The 27346-nt window shown below is 43.0% G+C and overlaps 3 protein-coding genes across 12 annotated transcripts in view; 2 read left to right on the top strand and 1 right to left on the bottom strand.

Annotated features, from left to right (window-relative positions):
- Positions 1 to 15202, top strand: part of sorbs1 (sorbin and SH3 domain containing 1) — a 42334-nt gene extending 27132 nt beyond the window's left edge. For 8 of the 10 annotated variants that reach the window (XM_085297474.1, XM_085297475.1, XM_085297480.1 and 5 more), the window contains 14 exons: positions 74 to 123; positions 1975 to 2153; positions 4186 to 5637; positions 6781 to 6845; positions 7047 to 7217; positions 7826 to 7872; positions 8213 to 8327; positions 8471 to 8596; positions 8718 to 8912; positions 9115 to 9636; positions 10243 to 10338; positions 11416 to 11468; positions 11575 to 11681; positions 12006 to 15202. In XM_085297474.1, the coding sequence (XP_085153600.1) occupies positions 74 to 123; positions 1975 to 2153; positions 4186 to 5637; positions 6781 to 6845; positions 7047 to 7217; positions 7826 to 7872; positions 8213 to 8327; positions 8471 to 8596; positions 8718 to 8912; positions 9115 to 9636; positions 10243 to 10338; positions 11416 to 11468; positions 11575 to 11681; positions 12006 to 12073 (3246 nt within the window). In that variant the 3' untranslated portion in view covers positions 12074 to 15202. The remainder of the gene's footprint in view (positions 1 to 73; positions 124 to 1974; positions 2154 to 4185; positions 5638 to 6780; positions 6846 to 7046; positions 7218 to 7825; positions 7873 to 8212; positions 8328 to 8470; positions 8597 to 8717; positions 8913 to 9114; positions 9637 to 10242; positions 10339 to 11415; positions 11469 to 11574; positions 11682 to 12005) is intronic. The other 2 variants (XM_085297481.1, XM_085297482.1) reach the window with 2 other exon arrangements.
- A 5332-nt stretch (positions 15203 to 20534) lies between these two features.
- On the top strand, positions 20535 to 26344 carry pdlim1 (PDZ and LIM domain 1 (elfin)). The gene is made up of 7 exons (XM_085297483.1): positions 20535 to 20776; positions 21798 to 21949; positions 22457 to 22541; positions 23524 to 23708; positions 24449 to 24591; positions 24734 to 24851; positions 25686 to 26344. The coding sequence occupies exons 1-7, from the start codon at positions 20684 to 20686 to the stop codon at positions 25870 to 25872; spliced, it is 963 nt and encodes a 320-aa protein (XP_085153609.1). The 5' UTR covers positions 20535 to 20683; the 3' UTR covers positions 25873 to 26344.
- Positions 26338 to 27346, bottom strand: neurog3 (neurogenin 3). The gene has a single exon (XM_085243193.1). It carries the CDS (start codon positions 27344 to 27346, stop codon positions 26708 to 26710), a length of 639 nt encoding a protein of 212 aa, XP_085099319.1. The 3' UTR covers positions 26338 to 26707.

Raw genomic sequence — 27346 nt, 5'->3', positions numbered from 1 at the left:
TGCTGCCTCTATTCTAGCTGGAGGAGACCTTCCTGTGGATCTATCAATGACTTCTTTGTTTGGTTTGTTGCAGAGTGCCCCCTCTTTCAGCCCCTTGGAAACAGCCTCCGACCTGCAGCAGTAGTAAGTCGATGCCTCTCCTCCTTATTTTAATGTTTGTGCGTCCTCCTTCCAGTGTGTAGATTATTATTTAAGTCATCTTATGGGTATAAATATCAATGAGAGATTTCTCCACCCTGGTGAGGTCGCCCGCCTACAACCGGGAGACTCCTGCTTCCTGAGGAGATCCTGTTAATAAGGCAAAAAGCCACCAGAACAGTGTGTCCTCTGTCCGTATTTCTTTTTTACGGGGGTGGTGGTTGTGGTGTCGAGACATGGCTGCTATGTTGGGATTTATTTAAAGACAGCAACCTGGATGTCACTGGGATAGAGGGAACTTGCCCAGCTGCTGCATAACTCAGAAAACCGTTATGTCCCTTCCAATGTGTGCACAGAACTAGGATGAGCAACTGGATTATGAGAGTTGACGTTAGCTCACATTAGGACAAAGCTTTTGATCATTTTAATTTTGTCTGGTGATACTGGCATGCTGTCTTTTCTGTTTGTGTAATAAAATGTTAGGAATTTAAGTATGAGTAATAGTCACTGTCATGCGCTTACAGTCCAGAAGTTTCCATCTGCTACAATCATTATGTCATCATGGACAAGCATTTGCAAAAGACATTCGTACCCCGGCTTTTTAATCCACTGATTTGCTGTTAATTTGAAAGGAAGAAGTGGTTGATGAAAGCCGAGTGGAATTTCACTCACCCAAAGGTTTTCAAGGGAAACCTCAGCTCATAAACTGACTTCCTTCAAAGGCACATATGTTTATGGCAGTCCTCTTTTTTTTTTTCTTTTTTTTTTTGACTCTGTCTGAAGTTGAAGACTTTTCAAGAGCTGTGTGTTGCCCAAATAGCATCATTAGGCTCACGCTAAGCAAATTTGTGTATGTTTTGAGGCAGCACAGCACATGGGAGTGCGTCTTATTCTCTCAGAAATAGATTCATTAAAACTGATCTAATGAACGTACAAAAGAGAAATTTGTCATGATGGAGCAGTACGTACACAGTGACTTGCATTTCATGGAAATCCTCATCATTCCAGATAAATGTGTTACTGTTTTTAACCTGCAGGAAGTGTTGCTGCTTTTAAAGCGTCACAGTGGTGTCTGATTTTCCTTGAACCTTCCCTGGAGATTCTTCTTCTTCTAAATCTGGCATGGCTCCTGTACTGTACATTTCCTGGAGACCGTTTATGTGAATTCTTGCAAGTAAAGTAGAGCCAACGTGATTTTAATGGCTCTGTATAGCCAGCAGCGCACTTTTTTTTTTTTTTTCTCTGACAGCTATGAAAGAGCTTCTTGTTGAGGTATTCGCAAGTATGTAAAACTTTGGCTTGGCAGCACTGCAGATGTTAAACACTATGGTTTGAATGGGTTTTTATATTACCAAGATGTTATTGGCGACTACGTCTCTTTAAACGGGAGGATTGTTTGTACAGAGAGAGAAGCAACATGAGTAACACATGACAGCATGGGAAAGAGAGTTAACCTGAGAGTCTTACAGGTGCATGGCAGGGGCTGATGTACCATGTGGGAATGTTCGGAGAATATTTATAGAAATCTCTGCTGCTGGCCTCTCTAGAATGCCAAGATATCTGTTGTAGCCAGTGTCTTCTCTCAACATCAGCCTCCAAATTCAGCCTTTCTCTCTCCCTCTCTCGTTTAGCTTTTTTCTGTTTCTGGTTATTTCGTCTCCCACAAGTCTGCAAAGACAGGAATTACCTCAAGATATGCTAAATAAGAACCATATGGCAGCCCATTACCCAATTTGTGTGCCTTTGGCTATCATAAAAACATTCAACAACAGCTCTTGCTGAACGAAATTGACTGTGTTTAATTAGCTGTCTGCGTTCCTGTGATTTGCTGTCTAGCTCCTCAAGCAAGTCTGGACACAGCGAGGTGGAGAAGGACAGAGGATCATCTACTGATGAGCCTGTGGCTCCAGAATGTGACCGTCATGTTTACAAGAGTGTCCTAGAGGGCGGCGATATTCCCTTGCAAGGTCTACGGGCTCTAAACAAGCGCCCCGGCAGCTCCTCCTCCTCTAAAGGTAGGATAGCAGCTACTTCACATATGTGGCCAGTAAAAAAAGCAGGTGTGTGTATGTTTATGTATGTGGACATGGTAGACAGTTCAGCCGGCCTTTAAAGGCTTCTCCTGCCGAGACAGAACCAATCAGTTAGAGGCGGTGATGCTGGACCATTCAAATCATCAGACAGGGATACATCTGTTTCTGTTTACTTTTATGTCGGAATTCACACATTTTCCTTTGCTCCCAGACCACACAGCATTGGCCAATCACCTCACAGCATTCATTTCCCCCAGAAGCTTTTAATGCCATGGATGTTTTCATCAAGCGTGTACTGTATCTGCTTTGGAAAACTCACGGAGGGAGTGAGGTTGTCTTGTTAAGTCGATGGAAGCTAACCTTGGGGCTCCCCCACCCACCCACCCTTGCTCCAGTTGTGAGCTGCCAGTCGCTAGGCAGGCTTAGGGCAAGACTCCAGAGCGTTCCAGCGCCAGGGAGCTAAGGGCCAGTGAGGGGATGGACGAGGAGATACGCGTGAGATAAAACGAGCTCTGCTCTTCACAACCCAGCCAGACAGGGTTGAGATAAACAGAAAGGACACAGAGGGTGGGCGGGCATGAGGAAGTCAGCTGTCAGTGTGGGGTCAGAGGCTGGAATGCCTGCGCACATGGCTAGAGAGAGAAACACTCAGGTGGAGAGAAGAAGAGATGTAAGAAAAAGAGTGTAAGAGGCAGTTTGACCCAGTACATGTCAGTACATTACATTAGGGATATAAGCAGATTATAAACTGCCCACCAATACTTAAAGTTTGGTGTATTTTCCATAAAATATGACTGTTACAGGAATCTTATAAAAGAAGAGCCATTTACATCTGTTGTTCTGGACCAATTTGTGTTGACTTTTAACCATTTGAACTGTGGTAAATAAATTTGGCTCTCCAGTCAACTGACTACCACACTCCTGTTTCACCCTCCCGCCTGAGGCGCCACCTTGATCATTAGAGTCTCTTTCTATTTAAGACACAGAAGGTAGAGTGTAGACAAGCCCGAAGACATAACCAAGTGCAAGGAACACTTCATCATCATGTGTTTCTGCCTTGCGCTCTTAAAATAAAATTTAAAAAATATCTTTGTGTTTCAAAGAACAGAGCCTCCTTCTGGGCTTTTTTTTGTGGGCTGAATGGTAACTCTTTACTTGCCATATGACTTGGATAGTATATCAAGTTAACTTCCTCAGTGCGTGTGTTTTTCCTGGCAGATACGAACACGACAGATTGGTCACTCATGCTACAGAAGTGGCTCGCAGCATGCGAAAGCGTTGTGTCATTTCCCAGTGCCATCTGTAGTGCTGTCACAAGCTTAGTATAGCCAGGAACTGACATGAGTATTTCTCATAGGTTTTCATTTTTCACTGTGCAGGTCGACTCAGAATAGTTTTGGGGGGGTTTTTTGTTTTTTTTGTTTGGGGGGGTTGCAGCCATGTAGGAGGAGCGGTGTATTAGCACTGGTGCCAGCAGCCATTTATCACTGTAGACGTCTGTGTAATTGCTAAAAGGAGAGGAGATTTGTGTAGGAGGATAACGCAATGGAGGATAATTTTACTGCTTACTGGAATACAAATAGATAACAGAAAGGTTTTGCATTCTTCTTTGTTTGTTTTTAAAATGTCAGTTACTGTAGTCCCTGTTTAGTGAGTCCTTTATAACCTCCGACATCACATAACATTTCACGTTATATTACCCTTTTGATACTTCCTGTTTCACTCATTATGTTGCTGTTCGCAGTGATACTGATAAACGGGGAATCTGCTAGTTCTATCTTTGTAAAACTTTATCCCCTGCTGCAGCACCATGTTTTTTAGCTTTTAGCTTTTTAACAGTCATATATTACTTGATGCACAGTGCATCAAGTCTGATTCCTCTTCTCATCAACTTCTGATGGAACTTGGTCTTTATTTTAGAACTGTGCCTGACTGTTTTAGTGTGTATGTGTGTAAACCTGTGACCATTGTAATCTAATATGTTGTTTATTCTGTTGTCCTGCATGCTTGCCAGTGGATTATAAAGGTGGGAATGGCTATATAATTTCACCCTGCTCCTCTGTAAATAGTCGATCGAGTCTTGCCAGTAATGCAATAGGTAACCAATGTAAGAGTAAGAAGCCTCTATCTGCTGCCAAAGCCTGCATACCCCAAATCCTGCCCTCTAAGTTTAAGCCCAAACTGCTGCCACCCTGTGGCAACAGTAAGGACAGCAGGACTAAAGATGCCAGGCACCCGAAGGCCCACAGCTGTGAGGATATCTACACGGGGCAATGTGACACAGACTGTGCTGAAGCGGAGGCCCAACATTCAGATTCTAGGTCCAGCTGTGGGAGTGAGTGTGGCGATGGTCTCAGAAATGTTTCCCCTGCAATTAGGAGAAGCGCATCAGATTTTTCCAGCCTGTACAGGACCATGCATCACATCCAGCGGCCCAGCTCGACCGGCTGCAGCCCACACGGCAGTGTCCGTAGCCTGACCTCGCTTTTTGAAAAACCAAAGGACAACGGGGATGAGAGGTCAGAGGCAGATGATGGGGGTAGCATTCCACGGGATACTGTATCCTCACGGGTCAACGAGTTTGAAATGATTATCCAGCGCTCCACCTCGGCTCCCAGCCGCTCCTCCTCCTTGCCCATCCTGCACTCCAGCCACAGCCCCAGCCACAGCCCTGCCCACCTCTACATGGCCTCTGCAGTGTCAGCAGAGTCCCTTTTAGTGGCCAACAACACGCAGGCTGATGTCTGCAACCTGGACGAGCAGGAGGCCAAGAGCTCTGGGGAGGAGGACATGTCACCAGAAAGTGTGATGGTGGAGGAGGCTGCTTCGTCCACTGAGGACAGACATGACAGCAGAACTGAATCCCCCTGTAACACAGAAGCAGAAGTTGAACAAATCCTGAGAGAAATTTCCCCAGAACTAAATCACCAAAACATCAGTGAATCAAAGAGCCCCTCAGTGATGCTTACAGCATCTCCTCCACAACACAGCCATCTCCACCACCACCACCACCACCACCTCCTGCACCACTTGAACAATCAACTCCTCCTCAAACCCAGCAAATGCAAAGGCTCTTGCCCAGCTTCCTACACCCGCTTTACCACTATCCTCAGGCATGAGAGGCAGCAGGCCACGAACCAGCAGGAGAAGCAGCCACCCACAGAGAAGAAGACCACACTACCTGGAAACCTCTTCCTCATGGGCCCCGCTCCCTTCAGGTTACGGAAGAACCCACAGTCCCATCAGACTCGGAGGATGTTGTTAGCCACCAGGGTGCCAGCGGGCACCCAGAGGCCTATCAGTCTCTCGCCTGAGCTCAGACCTTCCATCCCTCAGCGTCTGTCCTCCCTGGAGGTTCTGGAGAGGCTGAGTAACGGAGAGGAAAACAACACTGGCTACCTGAGTAACGGGCAGGGCTTGGACGCCAACGGGAACCTACTGCAGCCGCTGGCAGCTCACCGCAGAGGTGGCTATCTCCATCCCTTCACCACTTGTCACCCTCCCTCCCTGTGTGGTCTTTCATTTATCTTGACTCTATCTTCACCTTGTGTCCCTTTTCTCCACAAAGCAATGCCACCACCTTCCATCTCCAGTCTGTGTGGTGTGTTTACAAAGTGACAGGGAACTCTCCATTTCATTATGAGTGTGCTGTTCGGTGCCCTTCCATTTCACTGTCAATGAGTATGGTCCCACAAATGCATCAAAACACTTCAGTGACTGTAGGGGAGGTTCAGGAAGCTTTTGGTAACGTATATAATCCCTGGACATCAGATTTGAGTTGTTTGCATGCTGCGTAGGTCTGCATAGGCATTACATCGAAAACAAGCAGTATTTTATTATATTATGCGATGTAATGTTAAACTTTGAATGCATTACCTTGCATTGAAATGCCCATCCTATGTAAAAGCGACATTTCTAGGAATTGACTCTGATATTTAGGCATTTAACAGAGCAAAGGCTTTCTCAAACTGATGTCTTATTGTGTCCATTTTTGTACCCTCTCTGCTTTTTGGGACTGTCCACATCTACCATGTTTCATTCCTTAGCCTGTCAGGATGTTTCCTGCTTTAACTTATCTCATATAACAGATGCTACTCTGAGCATCTGATAGAAAGCCTGAAGCATTAACAGCTGTTTCTTGTGGCCCTCACTCGGACACAAAATGAAACATCTATGGTGGTACGGCGGTGTTAGCAATACTGAAAGGATTCTTTAGTAAAATAGTGGATGCTGGTTGGTCGATCAACATCAGTAAAGTCATGATGTCACATTTATTTATTTTGACCATGACACAGTAGGTTACATTGTTTCTTTCCTGCATTTCTTTTTTTCTTTGTCATGAACACACATTGGGTCATTCTGTGTTCATTCCTACGTGCATGCAGGATTTTTCTTTTTTTAACGTGCGTGTGCTGTTTGTTTTAGTGGTGCAAAAATAAAAGATGTTTATTTAAATCATGCATGGTTATATTTTTTGTATTGTCTTGAGATTTTTTTTCACTTAAATTGAGAGTTTTCTGCAATACCATCTTCTTTTGTTTGAAAGCTGGCCTTGAGGTGGTCAGTGAGAACGCTTCACGGGATAATCGCCTCACGGTTTCTGTTTCAGACTCCTCCCCAGCTCACGGAGAAAGCCAGGATGAAGTTTTGAGGAGGCGTCATGGGGACAAAGAGGTGAATTTTCTTCAACTTTAATCCAGACTTTCATAACTGATGCCTCTCAGTGCAAAATTCATGAATTAACCCTCTGAACACAAATACTTTGATAAAGATTATTGTGAAACATGAGTGTTATGCCTAACAAAGGATCTGTGAATAAAAGAGTAGAGACCCATATCTGGAATGTGCAAACAGTTCAGTCTGGTTTCCTGGCAGAAAATCTTGGAGGAGCAGCGGCGGCTGAAGCGGGAACAGGAAGAGGCTGACACAGCATCGAGGCGACACACGAGCATTGTCCCCACACACCACCAGTTCATCACCAACGAGCGCTTTGGAGACCTGCTTAACATCACAGATAACACAGAGAAAAGGAAATCGGGCATAGAGGTACAATGCACGGCAGTGTCTTATCCTTGTGTAAGCAGGAAGAAAGACGGCAGATGCTTTGTCACTTTGTGAGTCAGGCTGTGGGGGGAGGTCTCTGCAGGCACAGATGGCTTTTCCACTCCTGGTCAAAAATTCATGATAGAAGGCAACATTTGACCTGTTTATCACTGGAATATTTCCCATATACATTTTGATTCAAGTTGCAGAGTGGACTCTGTTTACCAGCTATACGTCCAGAGTGGCAGGGCATGCATGCTGTTTCGCACATTACACACAATAGCTTCTAACTGAGCATGCCCCCGAGGTCAAGTCATCCTTTCAGTCGCAAACATATCATTCTTCCCATTGCTAGAATATTTATGTTCAGAGAGGCCAGTGCAGATTTACAGCTAACAACAAATTCCAGGAAAAGCTTTTCTTAGCGCACATAAATGCCAAAGCCCAGAGAGCGTAGTAGCCAAAAAGAACAAAGATGGAGGCATTTAAGGTATTTAGCCTTCAGGGAAATTTTCACTCACTCAGTGCGATTCAGAGAATAACACTGGTGTAGCTGCTGCCAAATAGTAACAGTCACAGACGTTTATTTTTGTTTTTATATATCTACACAGAAAACGCCCGCCATGGCTCGCTTTGACTTCAGAGCAGAAACTCTAAAGTAAGTGGAAATTATGAGAATTTATATGTATATATTTTTTATAGAAAATACCATAAATGCATTGAAGCTCAAAGCAGCAGCAAGGATAACACCACCAATGAGTTAAATATTTGCCTAGTGGACCTTAATTAAGTAATTTTAAGTAATATTTTTAAGTAATATTAAGTAATTTTTTCAACTTTTAATAAAGTAGTGCCAAAAAAATGTAACAATCACAGAAAACTACCATTTGACCGTGAAGTGATGCTGTATATTCCACCCATGTGATCCTCAAAGCGTCTCAATCTTGTTACACTATGAGAGGTTAATCTCTAAATGTGTGTTGGTTTTGTATTTTCAGGGAGCTGCCATTTCAGAAGGGAGACATTGTGTACATCATTCGACAAGTTGATCAGAACTGGTATGAAGGTGAACATCATGGAAGAGTTGGTATTTTCCCTCGAAGCTATGTTGAGGTATATTGCCTGTTAATGTGTGTTATTTGTGACTCATAGTTCATATCTTTTTTAAAGCATTTCAGAATCGATTCTTTTCACAATTTATGCCCTATTTTATATTCTTGGTTGGTCACATTTGGGTGTTTTGTCTGCTTGCACAGCTCCTCCCCCCCACAGAGAAAGCACAGCCAAAGAAAAGTGCCCCAGTGCAGGTGCTGGAATATGGAGAAGCTGTCGCCCGCTTTAACTTCACTGGGGACACAGTTGTGGAAATGTCCTTCAGAAAGGTGTGACTTAATAAGAGTTATTATAAACTATTAACTAGCGGGTTTTTATTCCCTTTCTCTTTTAATCCAAACAAGGATTTTTTTAAAACCCTGATTAGTGGATCTGCCTGTGTGTGTTCAGGGAGAGAGGATTACACTGATTCGCAGAGTTGACGAGAACTGGTATGAGGGCAAAATTTCAGGCACCAATCGTCAAGGCATTTTCCCCGTCACCTATGTAGAAGTTCACAAACGACCACGGGTCAAAAACGGGGTGGAGTACCCGGATCCACCTGTCAGCCATTCACCTCAGCGCAGCACCAATGCTTCACCACAGGTAGGGACTCAAACACACTGATCACTGAGCAATTTCTCTTACCACCACCTCTGTGTGCTTTTAATATCCAAAAATGATTTTCCTTCTACACACACCTCGACGCCCACCTTTTAATTTGTGTTGTGTAGAGATTTTGTCTTTCATTTGCTTTTTCTTTCTCTTACCCCTCTTCCTCTCTCTGTCTCCATCATGCCCTAAAAAGCTGTACCGTAATCGTCTGACCACCTCCCCTCTGCCTCTCCCTCGCTCCCCCCGCCGCTCTGTGTCCCCTGAGGTCCATGCTGTCTCCTCTGAGTGGATCTCCCTGACTGTGGGAGGTGGGAGTCCCCCTGCGGCTCCCACTCCTCCGCTGCCACCACTGCCCACTGTGTCATACCGTTGGGGCGAATACCTGCCCCCACCTTTCTCTGCCAGCCCCGTGCCTCCCATCACTGGCAGCCCATACTGCGTCTCCCCCATGGCCTCCCCATCCGCCTCCCCTCTACCCCCGCCTTACCCACCCAGACCCAACTCGACCACCCCCTCCCTCACATTTACCCCGCCTCAAGGGGAGGACTTCCTGCTCTCTCCTTCCTCCCCACATGTGTCACGTAGTGTGAGCCCCAGCAGTGGGCCGGTGCTGGAGTGCTGGCTGAGGGGGGAGAAGGAATTGACAGAGGGGGAAGGCGCAGAGGGGGACAGGGGCCGCGCAGGCCCGGGCAGCAGGCGAAATAGCCCTGCAGAGGTATCTTCTGCATGGTGTGTGGTGTTGCATCTGAAGTTCACTCTGGAACACAGGCTTATGCCACAGTTTGAGACATTAAAGTAGATTTTCTTGAGTACTGACGCAGACATTTTTGTGGAGAACTAACTGGTAGATCTGACCTGAAGGTGATTTTAGCCAATAGCTGGTTTCAGTTTTAAAGACAGTAACTGAACTGGTCACTTTGCTTACATATGCAAGTCTGCATGGTGTTGTGTGTGAGCCACTAATATGCAAATGGTTTACTGTGTTTGAGTGCTTATGTATTAAGTCTTAGATTTCCTAGCTGCAGAGAGCTGTAAGACAAGTGTGTTTGCATTTCCAGGGTTGATCTGCAATAATAATAAGTTCTGATTTTTATACTGTAAATTTCAGCGTACAGATGCATGTTGTTGTTCCGTGCACAAGCTTGACAAGTTAGATGCTTCTGTTGGTTGGACGTTTTTTTGTTTGGACAGTGACAAGCTGCCGTGAAGCTGAAATATCCACCTGCAGGAAACTTGACTCACGCTGGAGTTTGATCATATTCGCAGCACGTTGATATGCAGTGCAAGGCTTTCATTTTGAATTCCTTTTTTTGTGTTACAGTTTGTAAAAAATGAGGCCGACCATCATGGACGAAGCACCAGAAGCCCTGTGATGCTGTTTGATATCCAAGATAACAACAATGTTAACTCGTTTGCGGTAAGGTGATAGAAAGTGTTCCTGAACCTCTGTTAAAGGTTTACAAAGAGCATGTGTAGTTTGCTACCTGACTTCATCTTGTGCCATCCTAAACATACCACCTTAACAGATCCATTTGACTCACAGCACCTTGAACTCCCATACATATTAGACGTATGATATAACAGAAGTTCAACTTACTCTCCTGCTGAAGTTATAGTTAAATATCAATCATTTTGCAGCTGACGAAGCCGCTATAGCTAGCTTAGCATAAATACCAAAAAAATGGGGAAATGAAATGTATCCAGAGCTGATAAAATTCTCCACCAGCATCTCTAAAGCACAGTTATTGTTCTAATATGTAGTCTTTATGTCAAAATTTAAAATGCAGCATGGCCGATCAAAACACAGATGAGTTTTTTTTTTAAGAAAATTATGTGAAGCTACTCTTAAATTACTGTTTGGCTTTATCATTAAGTATAAGCCTGAGCCTTTAAGTTGTCAAGCTAAGCTAACAGGCTACCGACTTGAGCTGTATATTGAATGTACATCAGTCTGCTCACAGAGCTTTTAGCAGCAAAGAGGTTATTTTGTTCCTTCAAGCTGAATCTGTCAGCCCACCTTTAATACTGCGTGCACTTACTGCCTTATATCCTGTACAACTGAACTAATATTTCATGTTTCCTGTCTACATGCTTCTACTGGTGACCTTCCATTTCATGCCTCTTCTCCCGGGTTGGGCCAACACCCCCTCTACCTTTTCTCCTGGCTTTTAACGGATCACATCCTTTTCTGTCTTGCTACTCACCGGACCTACCTTCCTGTCTTGCACTTTACCTCCCCTTCTCTAACTCTTCACCTCCCCTCCTCACCTTCACCTCGGCCTCCTCCGGGACTCTCGGTGGGCCGGGTCTCTCTCTCTTTTCTGACGACTTCACCTACTACTACTACTACTACTACTAGGAGGCAGTGTGTAATGAGATCTTGAATATAGCTGAGACCTCGGTGAGGTACTGCAGCACCCTGTCCCACCACCATAATGACTCTCTTCATAGACTGCACCCCCACCCCAGTAAACAATCTCTCATCATTTCCCAGCAACCCCAGTCACACAGCAGCAGCCCGGAGCCGAACCGTCTGAACTGTGGAATGTGAGTAAGATCTGTTTCACGTTTCAGACTCTTATTAATATTCTAGGTAAAGACAGACCTTTGCTGATTTCACACTTTGTGTCTTCCCTGCTTCATGCCGCTCCAGATTTCAGGCTTTGTACAGCTACGTGCCGCAAAACGACGACGAGCTGGAGCTGCAGGAGGGAGATCTCGTCAGCGTCATGGAGAAGTGCGATGACGGCTGGTTCGTTGGTATGTGTCACAGGCCTAGATTCCTCAGAGATGCGGTCACACTCGGTGTGTCACATTAATCCATATAGGGTTTCTGCAAAATGCCAAAAAAGGACTGCACGCGTGCAATGTGCAGGCTCAGGGTTCTTTCAGCGTGTCATCTCCTTCATATATAGAGTTTCTAAAGAATGACAGCAGAGGATTGAGTGCAGTGTGCATGCTCAGGTCCTGTACAGAATTTTAAATAAAGCTCAAAAGGGTTATTTTGGTACTAACGCTGAGGTCATGTAAGCATTAAATCTGAGAAAGAATCTGATCAATGTTCATCTTTCTTTTCCTCCACAGGTACATCAAAGCGGACAAAACAGTTTGGGACTTTCCCGGGGAATTACGTGAAGGAGGTGAAACTGTAAAGCTATCTAATCTGGCTGTAACACACGGTTGCCTGTCAAGCTTGGGAAGTCATAACTACCGCGCATGGCTGTTGGTTAGAATAGTCATTTAGCCGGGCGAATATTTTTATCTGGGAAAGTGATCAGATCGGCTCCAGGTATGTCAAACTGCACGAGGCGAAGACGGGGACAGCTCACTGCCCAAACACCTCCATCACATTTTACGCACGTCTCCACAGAAGTCATCGGTCTCCATACGTGGAATTTCTCTGTGAAAGCCTCCTGCAAATTAGCTTTTCGACGTACACGTAATAGCTTTTATTGTGTGTGTGTAATTTTACAGTATGCAAGAGATTGCGTAGCACCTCAGTCTAGAGGCAGGCAGCAGAGCAGTGTATGGATAAAAGGAGTGGATCTTATTACCTGAACTGAACCTGGGGAGGCGTCAGAATGTGTTTTGATCTTTCAGGGCCAGAGGTGTTTAACACCGCTGGCAAAGTATGATGTAAATCAGGTATCGTGAATGAAATTGATTCGATTTAGCTACTTAAAGAAAACCTGTAATATGATCAGATCACTCTATGACCCTGTTAACCAGACAGTTCCCTTAAAAAAACAGCTTAAAGTCAGTGCCCTTGGTACTCTAAATACTTAAAGCCTTATGTAAAATGACCCTTTTTAAAATATTAAACTATTTTCCTCCACATTTTCTGAATCATCAGAAAAGTCAGTATTTGCCTCACAGCATTCACAACTCATTGTAGCCCAAGTGTGTTACATTGAATACAGTATTGTCTTCATTCTCTATCCAAAGGTTGCTACAGAGAAGTTATTAACAGCCGTGTGCATGAGTAGAAACTCTAAAATGTTGATGTGTGCTGCTGGCTTCTCTTTTTCTCAGTTTCCACTGCAAACACATATTACAGGACACGCAGATTTTATTGCATGTGTCATAAAAGTGAAACAAAAACTGTGTATATGCACATCCTATATTTTGTATATTTTAAAACTGTGTTTGCTGATTATTGATGCCTTTAAGGTAGCCGATGGTAGACGCCTAGCTTCAGAGCAACCACAGGACAGGCGTGGTAGCACTTAACTTCCTGTTTGGTCATTTAGGAAGATCGCTCCTAACAGTGTAATAGCACTGATGACCTAAAACTCTTTCAAGTTTTAAGTCAAAGCCAACAAGGTGTCTTAGTAAATAATCAGTGATTTTTTTTTAGAGCGTATTGAGATTTTAACTGTGCCCTTACTGACATGATTGTATATGTAAATGCGTACAGAGAACTGTATACGTACGGCTGCACATTTTCATTCATAATGACTACAGTTGTAAGGTCAGCATTAATACAGCATGCACTATAAGATCATTGAGAGACTGACAAATCACACTGGAGCATGAAACACTATCAGCCAGCCAACACCCTAATAATTGCACTTTTAACTTAAAGAAAACAGAAGTAATGACGCGGTGAACGCCGCTTTTTTTGAGCCTTTAATGGCCGATAGCCGATGGAAGATTGCTTTGATCTCCGCTACCAAAGCATCAGAGCCGTCTTCCTGCAAATACGGAGCGCCCACATCTCCAGCGCCATCAGATCCGGTAACGTGTCAGAATAGATCCTACACACACAAACACACGAGCGCCCTCACATCATCAGTGTCTGCGCCGTGCAGAGCTTTCGGGTAGTGTGTCCAAAAAAAACCCTTAGTGCTTGTTATGACCTGCTCGGAGCAGCAGACGGGGGTAGTTCGTTGCGCAATTGCTAAAGAAGTATTTTTATCTAATCGTACTTTATGTTGGGAAGATTGATGGTAGTGAGCAGTGGAACTCAGAGAAGCGCTGTCATCACCTTCTTATCCAAAAACTCAAATTAAAGGGCCTACAGTGTAGCTGTTTATGAACACACAAAATCTGAAAGATAAGCTGAAGTATAGAAACATAAGACAGATAAGACTTATTAGATCTAGAAGCGTATGTCGACAGTGTCTTTGTTTTTTGCACCATGATGTGTTAGCTACAGTTGTGCATGTGGCCACCACGTAGGTCATATCTGAACTTTATTAATTGATGAAGTACATTCATTTAAGCCAGGTCAGTACAATCAGTGTTTCCTGTGAGATTGGGTTTTTCTTCCTGTGCAGATCACAACCGCTACTTTGCCAACATCAGCAAAAGAATGTTTTCCCAGCGAGATATCACACGGAATATATTACACTGCAGTGTGGGTTTGCCTTTTTATCACACTGTTTTTAATGTCCAGGCATTTCATTTTATCACAAAAGCGTGTTTTGTTTTTTATTTTACCTCCGCCTCTGTAACTCCAGCTCTTCATGAAAGTGTTGATTAGTCAGGAGTCTGCTGAGCTGTCGCCTTTCGAAATGAATCCTGTTGCGACGTAGAGAGGTTTGCTCCTTCTCAGACACACTGCACGATGGGCAAATAATCACTCGTTTAGTGACAAAACAATTGGCAATAGATTGTTTCTGTGATTTTTGTCCGTAAAACGTCACGGGATGTATGAATGTATGAATATATGAATGTGTTGCAGGCAGTGTAAACATGTAAAAAAAACAAAAAAACGTGTGAAACGTTATTGAACAGTTCGGCAAATGAAGGATTGTAAATATGTAAAATAAAAAATAGACTGCGAGCAATAGGAGCGTCAGATTGAACTCTCTGTCACTTGCAGTGGTTTATTTTGCCTGAAGGATTTTTTTGTTTTGTTTTATTGGCAAAGCACAGAGTGGAGCGTTACTGAGCACAGAAAGATTAAACATTACGCTGCCATTTGTGAGGATCATGTTGCCTTATGTTTGAAAAATTGTGCCTCATTTTCTTTTTTTTCAGTATCACTGAAATGTATCCATGACGTATTTTGTGTAACCCTGATTTTCCCCGTTTGTTCGAGTCTCTGTGACGGGAGAACATTTACTAAGAACTTGTCTGTTACTGTACAAGAACCTAAAAGTGTGACATAACGCTTCGACATGATTAACACTCATGAAAAACGGACGCACAGCCTGCAACAGGTTTGGTTTGTTTGCTTCAATTTGCAGTGCTGTTACATTGACAATATTAAAATAAAGATACTATACACTGCTGTGTTCGGTATTATGCAATATTTAATAAACCATTTAAACCATTGCATGTGTTGCCAGTTTTGTTTTTTGACAAAAATCTGAGGGGAAAAGTCCGTTTTTAGCATTGGCCAACTTGTTCCGGCTGTGTGAGCATGTGAGTTTTCATCCTGGCTCATTAGAAAGAGTGTTGGTTTAGAAAATGTAATAGACGAAAACCTGCAAAGACGAACAATGAATTCAGCACTGTATATTCAAGTGTTTAAAGTAAATTACTAACAGTATTTTAAGCACTTAAGTTGCCAAGTTAAATTGTTTTTCTGGACACAGGATCACCGGGGTCCTAAATATAGCACCAGCCACTTCACTGGGTACACCTCTTTGTCTAGTTAAAATAACTCTCTGATCAGCTGATCTCAAAAGCAGTTCAGTACATTTCGGGAAGGGGGCGTGCCAACTTGCTGAAGTTCAAACCAAGCATGAAAATGAGGAAGAAAGGTGATTTAATGACTGTGAATGTAGCATGGTCATGCCAGTCAGGCTCGTCTGAGTATTTCAGAAACTGCTGATCAGCTGGGATTTTCCAGCACAGCCATCTCTGGGTTTGCAGAGAATGATCTGAAAAAGGGAAAATCTCTGATTCAAATAATACTTTGTTACAACCAAAGGATGCAGAAGAGCATCTCTGAATGCACATATCAAACCTTGAAGCAGATGTGCTACAGCAGCGGAAGACCCCACTACTGACAGTTAAAAACAGGAAACTGAAAAACTACAGTGTACATCTTCTGATGGTTCATTCCAGCAAGATAATGCCCTGGTGTCCTAAAGCTTAAATCATTTCAAACTGGTTTCTTGAACATGTCAGTGAGTTCAATCTAATAGAGCACCTTGGGAATGTAGTGGAACGGGGGATTTGCATGATGTAAAGTGTGTGATGTTATCATGTGAGCGTGGACCAGAATCTGAAGAATGCTTCCAGCACCTTGTTGAATCTGTGCCAGATGAAGGCCAACCCAGTATCAGCAAGGTGTAACTAATGAAGTGGGTGTGGGGGTTATGTTTGGTTTGTTTGTTTGTTTTGAAAAAGCAGATCTTCAAACTTCAAACTTCAAACGGGTTCGAAGGGGAGCTGTTCACCTCTGGACTGTTGAACGTCAGCTGTGTTATCTGATGATCATTTCTGATGTAGTGCAGTGTTGTGGCTGCACTCAGGAAAGTGGGTGAATGCTGTTGGGTGAAATGAAGCAATAAATGTCAGACTCCTGTAATCACAGTGAACAAATGCTGAAAGCCGCTCAGAGTCCTGCTGACAGAACAGCCAGAAGCACTTGATCCATATCCACTTGAACTGATAACAGCGTCACTTTAAAACAGGCTCACAGACTTTTTGGCATACCTAACATTACAAAGCAAAACCCACAAGAAAGGACGTGTTTCATTCAGTTTGGCCGCCTTGCCCCCCCTTTATTTTTTTCCTCCACTTTCAGCAGAGGCCCTCTGGCAGGAATTCAGTTTTTGGGAGCGGCACATTCCACATCCTGGGATTTAGCTCTACCATAAATGGTAAGTTTGCACATAACACGGTGACGCAAGGGCAGGCCGACGTCTCTAAAACGAACTGAAGCTCTTGTGAGAGGTCCAAAACAGGAAGAGGTACCACTCTGCTCTGCTTTCAGAGAAACGTCCTTTCATTAAAAATAATGTGGTCATCGCAAAGTTGCACTTTTTTGTTGTTTAATATCAGTTTAATAATAATGAAAAATTAAATTAAAAGCAAAGAATGTTTAATTTCTTTTTTGGCCAAACTTCACAGTGTATGATGCAAAATCTTTGATATTATTTTGTGTTTTAATACTTGCCATCAATTGTGGTTCTCTTATTTGTACATCCAGGCATCAGTACCAAGAATCAGTAGTAAATTGTCACCTTAGGTGTTGTAGCTGACCAAATGCAATGATAATACTTTACAGTACTGTATTATCAACTTTCGCTGAATGGGAGGATCGGCAGTGTCCTGCAATTTCATATGATGTTATTCTGAATTACATTGTGCATCTTCTCGGTAACACAGGAACTACAGCACTTCTGAGTTGTATCAGTATCTTCACAGTGTTACGCAATCATTCACCACGAGGATGAAAATTAAATGGTGTTTTTTTTAAAGTGAGCAATCAGGCCGATCAGTTCGTCAAGCCGCAGAGCATGAGTTGGCAAAGTGCTTCACATCTTCCTCATTATTCTGAGGAAACACTACAAGTTCCTCCAAAAAAGGTCTCAGTTATGTTCAACAACACAAAGTTCCTGCCTGAACACCTTTAGCTTCCAGCTTCTAGGTTAACGCAGCAGAATTTCATGGACACAGTGAGGCTGTGGCCTTCCAGTGGTTAAACTGCTTTGGTGTGCACAAAAGCACAGCTGTCATCATACAATGTAATGCTTTTCTAGCATTGCTGACCACTCAAAGTGTTTTAGACTTTGATTTGTTTTATTCCACACACTGTAAACACCTTATCGAGCCCTCACCAATAGCCCGGTTAGAATCATCAGTTAACATGCATGTCTTTGGACAGGGGAGGAAGCAAGAGCACCAGAGAAATTAAACGAAAGGCCCTAAAAGGCCAGCTGAATTTAAAGGAGTTCCTGGAGATCAAGCAATCTCCGTTGGAAAGAAGCTGCTGTCCGTGGGGTCTCTTCAGAAGTAATCGTTCTGATGTGATGATAACAAACGGGTCACCATAGCCACTGCAGTGGAACTGCTTAATATAAAAATTAATTTCTTCTCCTTACTGCTAGTTAAGGAAGATTAGACCACTGTGATTTAAGTTAGTGTTTTCTTTCAATAAGGAAATTGTATGGTACTGATATTTAGAGATGTGATTTATTCATGAACTGTATTTGGATAGTCATCAATTAACATTTTCCGCTGGGATAGACTCCCGATTTGGATGAGCCGAAGATTATGGGTGGATGTATGTGCCGATAAAGAACAATAAATAAAAAAAACAGAGAGATTAATCACATTTATTTATGTACATCAACAACAAAAAATGTAATTCAAGGCACAACGAGCATTAAAAAATGCAAGTTATAGGATAAAGATCTTTGAAGTATTCACCCGTCTGCCTACACATGCATATGAATTTGAGTGGCAACCCACTCTTAATTCATAGGGTTTAAATATGATGTCAGCCCACCCTTCACATTATAATAGCTTCAGCTCTTCTGGGAAGTCTTTCCTCAAGTTTTACACGTTTATGGGAATTTCTGACCATCATTCCAGATGCACATTTGTGAATTCAGACACTAGCGTTAAACGAAAAGGCCACAGTCTCTGCTCTAATTCATCCCAAAGGTGGTTTTTTTTGGATTGAGGTCAGGACTCTGTGCAGGCAAATTACACTATGCACAGTGCAGTCAGACAAATACCGTTCTCCTGGAAACTGCCATACCCAGACTTGTCCATTGGATTGCCAGATGGAGAAGTGTGATTTGTCACTCCAGAAAACATGTTTCCACTGGTCAGTGAAGGCGTGCTTTACAACCACCACATCCAACTCTTTGCATTGCACTTGGTGGATGTACCTGCTCGGCTATGGAAACCCATTTCTGGTGAACTTGGCCCATTTGTCAACCAATCAGCATTTGACTGAAGAGCAGCATCATCCATGACAAGCAATGTGTAGTTGGGATATTACAGGGGAACGTGTTTACACTGGCACGTTTGCCCCTCTGTAGACTCTATATGCTTCATTTACGTTACCACGGTTGTGTCCATACACATCTGCCTGGCCTGTTCAGTACCGTCCTTTCCTCTTCCTCTGTAGCATTGGAAGGACGCAGTCACTGAATTGGGACCAAGCTATAGCATGCTTCAGTGCTTCACATTGGCACTCTTAAAAAAATAAACAAACTCCAACACAAGTAAAAATTCCAAAAGGGCTAAGCTGTGCAGACATCCACGTGCCTGCTTGTTTTTGCGACCACGTGGACTTGTCTGCAGAGACTTCAAAGAAGGGTAACAGGATTTACTAGTCTGCAGGAGGTGTTTCCAGCTGCCCGTGTCTCAGTATAATCAAGGCTTAAAGTGACAAGATAAAAACATAATTAACAAGAATTAATAACAACTACAGATGTAATCAAATTAGTGACTTCTTATAGTATTTTTTTCTTCTAAATGTTTTCTTTGCCATCATTTTTCTTCTGCATTTATGAAGAATTGACCCTTCTAATCCTCATCCTCTGCTTGTGTTTTGGATCCATCATGCTCGACAAATGTGGGCGCTTATAAGTGTGCAGGGTGTGCTTCAGAGTGACTCAAGCAAAGTGTTGAAGCCCAGTCAGGATGTGATTCATCCATCACATATGGTGGTTCACCTTCAAGCAGACATGCTGACTTTAGCAGTCCTTACAGAAACACATCCAAAACGAAACAACTTACTCCCAGTCCAGCGCAAATTCAGTCTTCACATGCTTCTTTTAACCTTAGCAGCAATACTAAAGACACCCTTGCACATTCAACACCAGACCAGTACCAGGAAAAGTTTGATTTTAATAATCACAACAATGTAAAGTGACTTGGTTGAGCTTTAACTGCTCCAGGCAGAATTACAGGCTCAAACATGCATTCTCTTTATCACACCAGCATTACTAATGCGGCCATTAGCAGTGCAAAGATTGTGAATCCTGAAATCACTTACACGTCATGCTCAAGTCTAACCATGTCTGTGTAGATTCTCAGTCATCCAGGTCATGTTGGTCTTGAGAGCTTGTCTTTTTTTAAGTTTTTGAAGACGTTTCGGCCCTCATACAAGACATTTCTTCTGTTCTAAAAACAAAAGGTGGAGTTTCCCAAGCATTTAACCCATAAAGGCAGCGTCCTCTTTGGAGGTGGTCCTGAAGGACCCATATTGATCGTGTGAGTTGTGTGGAGAAAGGCGTGGGTCATTGCCATCACTGGGGGTTGAAACCAGGTTTACCTTGAAAATATTATGTTAATCTTAAACGACTTCATGGTTAAATAAAATAAAGATTAAACAAACAAATAAATAAGGGTGAAACAACTGTGAGAGCTTGCCCCACCCTATCGAGGTCACCTAGGGCAAGGTGTGAGTTGAAGCCCTGGGAAGGGACCCTGATAACTAGTGTCATAAGCCACACAACAGTATTTTCATTGCTTCAGATTTTCTTAATAAGATAAACACGTGACGAAGAAAATGATGGCCACTACTCAGTCGCTGTGTCCAAGGGGCTTACTCACCCAGTATGGTGGCTTAATCCCACAATTCTGCACGTCAGTGGCGTGTGCGCGAGTGATCCATCTTCTTCATACACGATCTTCGGTCTCACTTATCAGGGAGGAAACTTCAAAATCTATTCGTCCAACTGTAATCCGAGGGTCCTCCCCCTCCACTAATGCGGTGGAGTTGCAGTCAGCCTCAAACTTTTGACCATTGATTACTCCACGTCATATTGCAGTAGGAAGTGAAGCAGAGGTCTGAGGCAGCTCCTTTACTACCGTCGGCTCTGTTTCAAAACTTTCACACCATGCCTCTCCGTGTGGCGTTGCAGGGTCCCGGCCCCTGGGGGTTCAGGCTGGTTGGAGGAAAGGACTTCGAGCAGCCACTGGCTATTTCCCGGGTAAGTTCGTTTTACTGTTAGTTTCTCCCCCGCATTTCAGTGTAACCGCACCTGGACTCTCACCTCTCATTGTTTCCCCGCGACTTTACTGAAGGCTGGTTGACGATTAACGGTTAGCTTGTGTTAACCGGAGGGCTAACGAACGGCTAAACTAGCGTTAGCTTTCTCAGTTTATTGTAATTAAAAGTTAAGTTAGCGGCAATTTTTGCTAGTGCTACCTCAAGGAGCAAACACGGTGGTCCGTGGACCCCACTTAATATTTAAAAACATACATTTTTATGTAAGGTAAAATATATTTTTGGTGAATTTCTGATGAATTGTGATTTTTATGTATCTTTTTCAGTCTTTAACTGTGAGTTAAAGCTACTTTAAAACAGTAGTTTTATAATAGCCGAACCAGAAATGCACTAATCCCAAACAATGGTTTTCATATTTGGTCTCTTACAGAATTTACTTAAGATTTAAAGCGTGATTTTTAAAAGTTTCAACTCCATGCTTTGACATCACTGAGTGACCATGGACCCATCGGAGCCTCTTTGTCATGCGCTGACAGCTGACACACCTCACTGGTGTTCATTAGCGCTAAGATTTTATTAAGCTTCATACAGGGTGCTGCTCTGGTGGCAGTAATGAACCGGATTATAGCTAGCAAAGCACTCCTCTGAGCCTACACCGCATTTTTCCCCTCTTGTGAAGGTTATTACTGTGGTCAGGCCACCCCACCCATGGAAAAGTGATTAGGAATTCCTGGTCCCTCTCCCTGCTTTAGGCCTTTATCTCAGATAGAGAATCTGGGCTCCAGGAAGCTTTTATCCTGACTCTGCAAGTGCCTTTGCTTCTGTTTACTGTTAACAAAGACAGCTGCTTAAAGGTTCTTGAAGGTCAGGTTTAAAACAATGGCATTCTCCTCTTTTGACTTGGAAGCCTTTAGGCTGTAATTAGAAGGTGCGTTTTCCATATATTTGTAATTATGGTGCACAAGTGGCTTCTAATTTTATAATTTCTATGTCCTGTGTTGTAGGTCAACCCCGGGAGTAAAGCAGCCCAAGCAAATCTATGCATCGGGGATATAATTCTTTCCATCGATGGAGAACCAACAGAGAACATGACTCACTTGGAGGCGCAGAACAAGATAAAGGGCTGCATAGAGGAAATGGTGCTCTCCATAGACAGGTAAGCTGTGTCTAAATGTGCCATTCTCATCTGCATAGCCATAGGCTCAGAGAAAAAGAGTGAGTAATGTGAGACGGCTCAGCTGCAATCCAGGTGTTCAGCGAGTGACATCATGTTTATTCAGTGATTTTTAAACAGCAGTTCTGTTTGTTTTACTGGTTTTTACCATGTTGCAATCCCGCATCGCTCTGTTGTGTCGTCTTGTAAATTACTCATGACTGATGACTTTTGAGGAGTCGTATCAAAAGGGCTTTGAAAGACGGTTGGAACCACATATGTTTGCTCCCATTAAGCGATGTCATATTGAATGCATGAAAGGACGGGCTTAACTGCAAGATAAACAAGAACATGAGCATGCCTGCAAGGGCTCTGTTGCATTCAAAGACACAGCCCTAATATTGCGTTCACGTGCTGATACACAGGAACACGCGGGCGATCCTGGCATTTTATGTTACTGAATCCTCAGATCATCTTTCAAGCCTTGTTTTGCCTTCCTGTCTTCCTCAGGTCAGAAACAAAACTGTGGTCGCCGCTGTCATCTGAAGAGGGGAAGATGCATCCCTACAAGATGAATCTTGCGTCAGAACCACGGGTGTGTGTCAGCATCAAAGCTGTATGAACTTTAACAAAGTGACTCCTCCAGCTTTGTCATTTAGAGTGAAATCGAGTAGCCGTTCAGTTTCTGGAAGCCAGAGTGCTGCCCTCGATTTTTTTTTTTTTTTAAATTTATATCCTACTACTGTTCATGATGAAGTCATTGTTTACTTACCAACAGGAGGTTTCCTAGGAGACAGTAGTTTATCAGCCAAGCCCTGACGCAAGCCTCAGTTCCTGCCCGCTGAGTGGAAAGTTGAGGCCAAAGTATGAATTCATGTAGGAAACGGTGTCTCAGGCCCTGTGTGTGTGTGTTTCACAAGTCACAAAACTAGAGTTTTGTTTTTTTTGTTTCTCCCACACACATATTAACACATATTTCAAGCACTTCTCTAGAATCTGTTGCTTCACTCTTTTGTTTTATGTAAGTATTGTCAGCTCCTTTGCGCAAGTCATCTTGCTCGCAGAGACTCGGGGAGATTTTGCACTTTTAGAAGCTTGAAGCATGAGCTATATTTGGAGGCATTTCCGTGTTCCCACTGTAAAGCATGAGCTAGATTTGGTGGTATTTGTATGCCCACTGTGATGGCATGCCAGTGTCATGACGCATCTGTCGTTAAAGTTAGCCACGTAGGTATAATTAAGGCAGAGTCCACAGTCATTATCCTGCTAAATTATGTGTGACTTTGTATCAGACTGGAAGCTGCTTTAAAAAGACAGAACCGCTCAAAGTTTCCAAGTCTGTTTTCAAGAAAAATGTTATTGAAAGTGAAGCTTAAAACACAATAGGCCAGTCACTTTCAAACCTTAAGCAATATTTCTAACCCACTTAGCAAACACTGCATGTTTGTACATGCGCAATTAAGAAAAAAAAACTTTTATAGCTCATCAAGTGTGCACTGAGAGTATTGCTTGTTTCAATTACGCTTGGATTTCATAAATATTGCACTCTCCTAACTTTTGCAGCTTGGTTTTTGCAGGAGGTGAAACACATAGGCTCGACCCACAACAGGAGCGCCCTGCCTTTCACTGGTTTCGGCTCCAAAGTGGTGACTAACCAGTACAATAATCCATCTGGGCTGTACTCTTCAGAGAATATCAAGGACTTCAACTCAGCTGTGGATGAAGTCAAGACCATTACTACGGCTAATGACCCCCCCAACAAGTAAGATGGGCTTAAGTGATGGCAATCAATCAGTATTGAAAATGTGAGGATGAGTGAGTTTAGCTGGGCTCTGCTTGGGTCACAGAGTAAATAATCGTTGTGGGCAGTAGACTCAGTAAATTGTGGCTCAAATTCAGAATGTTTCCATTTAATTGAAAAATGAATTTGTATGCATCTTCCTTTTTGATTTGCTTGGTTGTTTGGATACTCTGTGAAAGACTTTTATAGATCATTCTGCAAGCTTAGCTTTTCATTAAGTTGTTTTCCAAATACTCATTTTGAATTGGGGAAACTGGAACTGCGTTTGTTTTAGAGGATTACTTCAATACTGACATACACAAAACCTCTTAAACACTCTGTGATTTATTTGAATCCTTTCTGGAGGAGAAGTACATGTGCACACTGTTTGGCTCTAACTGCTAACTGCAAGATTTACAGTAGCGGGCCAGCTCCCGAAAGGCTGCTGTGCTTCAACAAATCATTAAAGTGTGAATATTGCTTCCAAGCAGATGGAGCCAGTATTTACTAATCCAGTGACTTAAGAAAATGATGTCACTTAAGTCTATGTTTAAAACAAGTAAAACACAAGAGAAGGTTCATTCATTGGCGTTTTTTTTTTCGTGCTGAATCAGCACTGATCTCCTGGGCTTTTACTGCCAGTCTGATTATGTATCAAAATGCTGTTGCTGAATATGATTTTTTTTTTTTTCCTTGCTGAAACGTGCCCAATTTCTTTCTAGTGCTCCATCAGAGCCATCAGGTAAGCGACCGCCCATAGTCGCAGATTCCGAAGTCTACAAGATGCTGCAGGAGAATCAGGAGTCTGACGAGCCTCCTCGACAGTCTGCTTCATTCAAGGTGCTTCAGGAGATTCTTGAGACAGGTACTGATACCATGCTTTTTCCATATACTTTAAGGGGCAATGTAGGATTTTTATATTGTATTTTTAAACAATTTTAGCTTTTTGGTAGACTGTTGTCTTTTAGTTCCAATCAAGATTTTCAGTCTATTCTTGGTGTTTGTAGGCGACTTGGATAAACCATCAGGCTTCAGGAGTGTGAAAGCGCCCACAACAAAGGTTGGAGCATCAGTGGGGAACACAGAGAAGTTACCCATGTGTGACAAATGTGGATCTGGGATTGTGTAAGTATTTTATGGTCAAGCTTGAACTCTGTAGGCCTCTAGATTGTGTTCATCTGAATCTAGCAGCACTTGGGAGAAATACTGTCTCCACCTTGTGGGCAAATGAAGTAACAACAACACACTTGTTTCCTAATTCCTGCTGCTGGAAGATATTTTAATTTTGCTTTTTATATTTTTAGAAAAGTCCATAAATGTTTTATTTTCCTTTCTTTAAGAGTATCCTTGAAAATCCTTACTTCATACAGATGTTTAGCACACTGTCCACACTGTCCCATCAGAAGATCTAAGTTTAGAAACTTCTACTTAAATCTGCCATGCCGAGGGTTTAGTATGGGGTTTACCAGGAACGGGTCTGCCCACGGGTTCACCAATGCTGGCTTATAATATGCGTCTTTTTTAGCAATAGATTAATTGCTTTTGTTTCTTACCATTATTTTCAACGTGGTTGTGGATGTTAAAGCCAGATTATAAAATCCTAGTGTACAGAATACGACACCGAATCTTTTCTCCCACAGGGTCATTTCAGTCCTTTCCTTTTTGAGATACTGTGCGAGAGTATCACTTCATTTTCTGACATTTTCATGTCTGTGCTGTTTTGGGAAGTGGGAACATGGAACGTGCCTGTAATGGCAAGCAAAACATTATAAATCAGGCCTAATTTCTGACTCAGACGTTTCCTGATGTTCATCTTTCTCCAAAACACCTTTGAGATCTAAAAGTAAATGTGTGTTTAGGTTTTCTAACTTGATCAGCTTAGATCAGAAAATGCTCTTTCCTATAGACAGCGACCCTCACTGCCATTCTCACTTATTTTTGTTTTTATTTACACTTCAGAGGGATGGTTGTGAAGCTGAGGGACAAGTTCCGTCATCCCGAGTGCTACACCTGCACAGACTGCAACGTCAACCTAAAACAGAAGGGACATTTCTTTGTGGAGAACCAGATTTACTGTGAGACGCACGCCCGCGAGCGAGTGACTCCACCCGAGGGCTACGACGTGGTTACGGTCTTTCCCAAGTAGTTCCCCTCACTGAGCTCGGCCTCGGACTGCACGCCACCATAGGACACCAAGACATAAACCGAGACTTACAATATTTAGCTAATGCTACTCGTAAGACTATGAACTGGTCTCCTTTCACACTATACTTCAGTACTGTCACTGGTAGGCAGGACAGTAAGGAACTACGTGTTTGAAAATGTTGATTTGCACAAAAACTTTGGCCTATAAGAAAAACCAGTGAATACTGTAAGATGGCATTTCTTTTTTTTCGTATCATTTAAAATAATTTGAATGACAGCCACTATGTTTTGATACTGTTTGTACATTTCAGCGTCTTTTGAATCATGGAAGCAAAAGAAAGCCAGAATATTCCCATCCCTGTTAAAGGAAAAACATGTTTTCTACAGTTTTTATTGAATAAATAAACATTGTTTTATACAGCAAAATACATTTGAATATAATTGCCGAATAAATATTTTTTAGCTTGAACAAATTCTCTCATGTCGTCCTGGTTTATTAACTGTCCCTTGTGCTCTTTTTCTTTACTTTTAGTGACACTGATTGTAGGGTTGCAAATATTAGGGGTGCCACATGATCATTAAATTGCTTTCAAACACAAAGAATGATTTGAATGACAGTTGTGGCTTCAGAAAGTCTTTTTTCCCCCCTTTTTAAAAAAAAAAAAAAAAAAAAAAAAAAGGCAAAACAAAAAACTTTAGTTGCTTTTTAAGAATAAACACTGAACATGGGTAACTAATGTCTTTGGACCTGGTCTTAAGCGTAACCTCGCTAAAGCGGATGGGGAACTGCTGCTTGCACCCAAATGTCTTTATGTGAGATGGAGCGGTATAGAGAGTCAAAAGTGCCACATACTCGTCAGGTCATTGTCAGCACACAGGGACTTGAAACAAAAGGTAACGGGGATGGCGCTGGATTCTTCTCCTGGGAAGATTCTGCAGCTCATCTCATTAACAGCGGTGAGAGAGCTTCTGTGGCTAAAGTCAGCATTGGTCCCATAACCACATTCTGAAGGTGATGCTGAGTCCCGTTCGGCAGATAAAACGCTTGCCGGGCTGCTCAGATCTGATGCCAGATAGTCCTGAGTGTGTGCGTGCTGGTCTGCCATCCGGAGAGTCTCGGTCAGAGCCCAGATGTAGTTGCGGGCAAATCGCAGAGTCTCGATCTTTGTTAGTTTCGCGTCTTCTGGCAAAGCCGGCAGGATGCTCCTCAGCGCGTCCAGGGCGGAGTTCAGATTATGCATGCGGTGGCGCTCTCTATCGTTCGCCTTCATCCTTCGCCTGCCCCGCTGCCCGGACTGCTCACATCTGTGTTTGGGGTTTTTCACTGAGGACACGTCTCGGGTAACAGTCGCTGGTTTTCGCGGGAGCTGTCCTCGTGAGTCTCCTGAAGTGTCACCGGCTTCGTTCACTCGGTTGCGCAGTGTTGGAGAAAACCCGCGCAGGGCGTCGGGGACGCAGATTACTTTAGGATACAT

The sequence above is a fragment of the Mchenga conophoros genome, linkage group LG13, assembly GCF_057382185.1.
Source record: "Mchenga conophoros isolate Kocher_MC1m ecotype Shallow Benthic linkage group LG13, M_conophoros_male_GT1.1, whole genome shotgun sequence".
Lineage (NCBI taxonomy): Eukaryota > Metazoa > Chordata > Actinopteri > Cichliformes > Cichlidae > Mchenga > Mchenga conophoros.
This window is presented reverse-complemented; position numbering and strand designations above follow the sequence as displayed.